Here is a 6,816-nt window from a genome sequence, read left to right on the forward strand (position 1 = left end):
TGGCCGCCTTCCTCCGGGCGCCGCGTTACCTCAGCAGCTGCCACAGGGCGCCGCGGACGCCGCCGTGACCGCCGAGGTGCTTCAGCGCCCGCTTCACCAGCTGCACGTACTCCGCCATCTTGAGGCGGTCCCGCCCGCTCCCGCCCCGCCTGCCGCCCTTCGCCCTTCAGCCCGGGGCAGCACCGCCTCGTCCGCCCAGCGCCTGAGGGAAGGCGGCGGCGCCTCGGCGTCCGCCATTTGCTCGGCGTTTGCCCGCGCTCCCCGGCAGGGCCGGACGCGGATGCGGGTGGCTGCCCGGGCCGCGGCCTCTGGGGCCGTCCGGGCCCGCGTTCGGCAGGGAGCGGGCCCGCCGAGGCTCTCCCCTGGCCCGCTCCTGAGAACGAGCAAGGAGGGAGAGGTAGACCCCTGCGGGCAGCCCGGTGCTGCCCTGCCCCAAAGAGCATTCGGCTACTGCTCGCGTGTGAAAATCAGCAAGAGACAAAGAACTTCAGGATACGGACACCCCCCCCTTTTTTTTTAATATAAATGTCTGCTGTCTGTCGCTTATTTCACACAGGTCACAAGATCTGTGATGAGAACAGAGTTACCGAGGCCTGTAGCGTGAAGTCCAGGATCGCCTCCACCAAAAATGGGGAGAGAAGGGAGGTGACGTCTCGCCCCATGCGGACTGTCCTGACGGTCAGAGAAGAGCTTAACAGACCTGCCTCTCCCTGGCTTTTCCCACCTCTGGCAGGCCGTTAAGGAACGTGTATCTCTTATCCACCTCTCCGCCCCGCCATCTCCTTCTTGTCCCACTGCCTTCTCCTGGTTCTGCACCAGCAGGAAGAAATATTTTTGATGGCCTTGCTGTGGACATCGGGAGTTCTCAACTGCTGTCGCTGCAAGGCTGGTCTGGCAAGGTACAGAAACGACTTCACTGACCTTCATGGCCAGCCAAAAATAGATCCGCAGCGCCTTGTCAGAGCAGCAGGACTTGGAAAAGCACCCGGTAAACACATCATCAGCGCTGCAACCGGCACTGGCTGATCAGTGGAACCCGGCGGTCTGACAGCACGGAGAGGCCAAGCTGCTGGGCGCTGACGCCGTCGGAACGGGGGATTTGGGAAGGCACAAAGCAGGACTCGAAGTGAAAAATGAAGGAGATGGTGTTGAAAGGAAAAGGAGACTGGGGAAAAAGGTCTGTCAGCCAAGTTCACAGTGTGGAAATGTAATAGCCGTTTCAATGCAAAGTCTAGTGGTCTACATTTCCCATTCACAATGTTTTAATTTGAACACAAGTGATTTTGTGTTCAAACACAAAACACAAGCCCTGCTGATTCAGTGCTCTGGCCTCTAACCACAGCATATGTTTCATGGTAAGTCTCAGGCTTCAGTACACTTGTGGCAGGTTATTTGCATTTTCACAATCAAAACTCCTAGAAAATTTATTAAATATATTAAAATACGCTCAGATAACTATAGTAGCAGGCAGAAAAACAGGAACATTTACAGTCAGATTTCACTCATTTTGTTGTCTGTAACTTCATACACAGAAACCATTATTTTGATGTAGACTACTGACGATGGAGTGTAAAATATGAAAGAAATGTAGTTTAAATTAGGTAAGCCAACTTTTGAAGCATTGGATAGGTTCCACTCTTGAAGCAATTTCTAAGCCTATTTGTGATTCATGTTAACTGGGATCATTTTCATTGACTGAGTATAATTCCATGAGTATTTTCTGTGCTGGCAGTGGAGTAACATTGGGGTTTGGTTTTTTTTTTTTTCCCCAAGGGTTAAAATGATCTGGATCACATCACTGATCCATGTGGAACCATGGTTCTTGGACTGAGAAGACCACTGTGGAGGACAAGGCATTGTGACACAAAGCTGGAAGAATGGATCAACTTCTTAATGTGACTTTGATCCTACAGAAGATTTTGTGGAAATACATTCTTAGTAGCAGGAACATTTTACAGCATCTTCGAATTACATTTTGATTTTTCTTTGTATTATTTTTCTCCATTAATTGGGTCAAGTGAGATCTCCACTGAAAATTTCATTAGCTCGTAACTGCTCAAGTCCCATCAAATCTACTTAAATTGTTTTTGTTAATGTGTTTGGTCACTGAGCATGAAAAAAGAACATACTACTGTGTTCAAAATTCTCCCTGAACTTGGTGCAGATGTCACGGTCGAATACAGTGGAGTGCAAATGAAAGTATAGCATCTTCCTAAGAATTTATTGGGGCAGCTTTGGGAGACAGCATCGAAATGTTATAAAACTCATGCACCCATAAGAAATTTTTAATTCCCAGTTTTTAAAATGTAAGACTCTGTTAGATGTTGCTTTTGTTCGCCAAAAGTTAGTACACTGAACCTCACTGCCTCAAAAACTCTTGCTAAACATATTTAATGCTGCCTTGTTTTTCTCATGTGGTCCAAGTAAATGGCACAGAATTACTGACAGAACTCTTCTTCAGGCCTAAAAAAACCCCTCTCAAGTCTGAACACATGAGTTAGTTGCTTCTTTTCTAATACAGATTCAGAGTGTAACAAACAGGAACATATTTTTCCAAGATAAACAAATCAATTTCCTGAATGACTCAAAGGATGACACGCAACTTCCCTTGACTTCGATAGCAGACAACAGTCTCACTGAATCCTACATATTTTAGTTTTTCTTTAAAGAGCTTTATTTAGTGGTACAATTGATCTTGAAAAACCTAAGTTCATATATTCTCAGAAAGTGCAAACCCCAACCAATCTACAGAGTAATTTAGTATTTGCATTCTACCTTAGAACTATTTTTATTATGCTTGTCTATTCCATTGCCATTCCCCCTATTCTTAGTATGGAAAGTCACATAAATTTATTCTGCAATGGTTCACAACTGTGGAACATATATGTGCAACATTAATTGGAATTCCTTTTGTTAATTAAACTAAGAAATCCAACAGAAAAGAGACTAACAAATAAGACCGAACTATGTAGATTTTGAAAACGTTATCACTTCCTGCCCCATCTTTCTAAAATTGCAAAGTTCCAGAAGCAAAGTCCAATCCACAACACAAGTCTCCACAATTCAGTGTCCCACAATACTCAAATCCAGTCTCTAACCATAGTATCTCTCCCTCTAGTCTAAACAATGCAGTCTCTAATGCTTTCACTAATGGATTTTTTAGCCAGTCCTATAATCCATACTATTTCCTGAAAGCAAAATGAAAAAGCTTTTGTCACTTGGGTTCAATTGCTTTAAATTCATAGCCTGGAACTAAAGTGTAATGTTACTAAAAAATGTATATATTTTATAATTTTGAAAAAACATTCAAGTATGTATATACCTCTGTGACAACAGTAAAACACTCAAAAACTCCAGAATAATAAATTTACTGGCACTTTTAGGAAACACCTGCCACTTTGTGGGAGCTGTTCGGGTTATGTCTCCAGCAGTAACTCTGCCTTTGTTTTCCATTTCCCAATGGCAGAATTCCACTGGGTACAGGGTGAAAGAAAAACTCATTTTACAGTTGTTTCTCAGCTAGCCTTCGTTACCCGAAGTAGGTCGCTATTCAGTTTGCTGCCTAGTAAAACTCTAAGATGAAGCAGAATTGAAGTCGTTGTAAAGGAACCTAGACGCCTCAGGAACAGCTTCTTGGAAGGGATTAGACTGCAGGTCTGCAGAGCACCAGAAGTCTGCAGGACCAAAGCAGATTCCTTGTTTAGGAAGCTGGTATTACCAGGAGGTTCAGAGCATGGCAGTTTGGTCCTCTGGATGTCCAGCGGACAGTTCTGCTGTGTGAAATGCGCTGTATTAATTCAGAAGAACCCATGGTGGAGCAGCTCCGTCTAGTTTCTCTGCTCTCGCAGGCAATTACACCACAGAAATTTAGTTAAAAGCATCCCCAGAACATTGCTCCTGCGCTATCCCCCTTTCCCCTACCACTCGACACAAGCCACAGATACTCTTCTCTCCTTCCCAGCACCCCACCTACCTTCCCCTAATCCAAGCACAGTTAACTTGAAAATGTATTTGAGCAAGCATTACTACAAGACCCAGTTACTAAAAAATAATCAGGAAATGCATTAGTTCAGCCAGTATCAACAGCCACAAAAACCTTAAGTATCCAGATGTTGATACTTGAAGATGGTGATACTCGAGTGGTCCAGATGACATGCTGTCATCTCCAACACAGTGACTCAGAGAACACAGTCGGTTCCTACACTAAAGTCAAAAAGCACAACCCTGACTTCTGATGAAGATTCATGTAGGAGAAAACTATTCTGTATTAGCCGTTGTATATCAGAGGGAGGGTAAGGCTTTACACTAGGGAGCTCAGAGGGTAAGGAAGACTGAGGTGGCTGAGCAGGGCTGTTCACAGGCATGTATTAATGCAAGACTTTGCACACATACAAAGAAAAACAAAGGAGCTTGTGAGAGGTGGACTCATATGATGAAGTACAAATGTTCTTTGGGGTTATCTGATAGAGGTGTGAGGAGAAAAGGCAAGACTGGGTGCTAGGGATGTTTGTTGAGTAGAGGGGAAAAGGGAGATGCCATGGGGAAACAAAATCGGAGAGTTCCCAGACAAGTTTTTGCTATTGCCTAGAAGAGCACTTTTTTCTAGAGAGCTCTTCCCTTCAGAGGTGACCAAAAGGCTCTGAAAGTTACTGGTATGAGAGTAACTGCTTAGCTGTCTGATTGGGGAACAGGGCTCAGTAGAAGTTAGAGCGGGTCCAGAGGTGGGCCATGAAGATGATCAGAGGGCTGGAGCACCTCTCCTATGAAGACAGGCTGAGAGAGTTGGGGTTGTTCAGCCTGGAGAAGAGAAGGCTCCAGGGAGACCTTACAGCAGCCTGCCAGTACCTAAAGGGGGCTTATAAGAAAGACAGAGGAAGACTTCTTACCAGGGTCTGCAGTGACAGGATGAGGGGCAATGGTTTGAAACTGCAAGAGGGTAGATTTAGCTTAGATATAAGAAGAAATTCTTTACGATACGGGTGGAGAGGCACTGGAAGAGGTTGCCCAGAGAAGTTGTGGCTGCCCCATCCCTGGCAGTGTTCAAGGCCAGGTTGGATGGGGCTTTGAGCAACCTGGTCTAGTGGAAGGTGTCCCTGCTCATGGCGGGGGGGTTGGAACTAGAAGATCTTTAAGGTCCCTTCCAACACAAACCATTCTGTGATTCTAAGTACTGAGGAAAGGAAAATTTTAAAACAGAGGCAAAAGTGAGCCTGGAGTAAGTTCTGATGGGGAAGAGACTAAATGCTTATTTCCAGCTCTCATAATTAATAAACTCATTGCATCATCCAAACTCCACATTCATTTATAATAGAAGACAAAGACTAAAAAAAATTTACACTTTTTCAATTATCATTGAGAAATCAATTCTGGAATAGATGAAAACTTGTGATAATGTCACAATTTTAAACATGAATAAATTCATTATTTATCCAATAATATTTAAAACTGAGATAAGTAAACCTGCACATCTGAATTCTGGATTTCTTTCAAAAGAAAAAAACCTGTGTTCAACTATACTCTAACTTCCAACCTAAAACTGATCCATAATGAATCAAATAATAATTTCCAAATACACATTATTGCATTATATGACATGAAGATCTGTGATCAGGGTTCATTACAATACATATTGCTATCTAGTGTTTTAGAAAGCAAAAAATTGGTAAATTAGATTTTACAATAAATTATTACAATTTCAAATTCATAGACCAGATAGTAGTAAGCACGGAAACAAAGGGTTAATAGCAACAAAGATCAGCGAACAGCAAGATATTGCAGCTATCACAAATCCCAGAGACTAAATATAATTGACAATACTACAGTGTGTAATAAAAGTGTGAAAGATCCACAAACTCTTTGTAATCATATACACTGTTTTAGGTCTGTAAGTCAATCCATATCAAACACTAACAAAGTACTAGGTTATTGCAATTGTTTTCTATAATAGAAAGTTACAATTTATTTTAAAAAATACAGCCAAAATAGAATTTACCAATTTAGCCAGGTTTCAAGACATTTACAGTGATTTTTTTTTTTATACAACAGCAAGACAACTACAGTGACATTGTAATGCTTACACAGAAACTGATGTAATAGCAAACTGCAAAGGCTGAACAAAATGAACAGACTAGTTTCAAAATGAACAGAGTGACTTTCACTGACACTGAAGATTACACAAAGAGAATAAATGTGTGGACAGGTAAGTTTATAACTGCAGAAGGTATTGCAATGAATGTACTTTTGAAAAAAGTTTAAAATATAACAATTATTTGCACCAGGAACTTTACCAGCATGAAACAAGCAACCTAAACCTAAATATATGTACAACATATACTTCCATGAAAAATGTCTGAACTAGTGTAACTAGTGTGTAGTTACTATGTGTAACATTGCTCCCATCTTTAAATTACAGGATTCTAAAATGTATAAAATTGTTTTTCCTTTCATGTAATTTATATTAAAATGATTTTTCTTGCTCTTAGCATTGAAAATTTTAAAGCTGTTGAAACTAAACTTGTCCTTGCATTGGCAAAGAGACTTCTTGTTTTTTGGCTAGCAAATGCCACAGTTTGCTTAAATCCTGATTGGGTATGAAAACCGGCAGACTGCTGAAGATCAAAAAGTTGAAAAATGAAGGTGAAAGGAAGAGGTCACAAAACCAATGAGATATTTTAATGTCCATGGTGGAGTGAGCTTCATTATTCACATTTTTGTTAGCTGACCAACAATTGTTACTGAACAGCACAAAATAAACCAGTAATATTAGCCAACCTTTCATTCAGTAGCAAAGAACATTTATTCACAAGACTATAAATG

At 41.8% G+C, this 6,816-nt stretch overlaps 1 protein-coding gene across 1 annotated transcript in view; it reads right to left on the bottom strand.

Moving 5' to 3' along the window:
- Positions 1-156, bottom strand: part of NDUFA12 (NADH dehydrogenase (ubiquinone) 1 alpha subcomplex, 12) — a 14,736-nt gene extending 14,580 nt beyond the window's left edge. The window contains exon 1 of the mRNA XM_010561878.1: positions 30-156. Within this exon, the coding sequence (XP_010560180.1) occupies positions 30-118 (89 nt within the window). The 5' untranslated portion in view covers positions 119-156. The remainder of the gene's footprint in view (positions 1-29) is intronic.
- Positions 157-6,816: the final 6,660 nt, after the last annotated feature.

The sequence above is a fragment of the Haliaeetus leucocephalus genome, unplaced genomic scaffold (assembly GCF_000737465.1).
Source record: "Haliaeetus leucocephalus isolate CR32 unplaced genomic scaffold, Haliaeetus_leucocephalus-4.0 Scaffold151, whole genome shotgun sequence".
NCBI classification, from domain to species: domain Eukaryota; kingdom Metazoa; phylum Chordata; class Aves; order Accipitriformes; family Accipitridae; genus Haliaeetus; species Haliaeetus leucocephalus.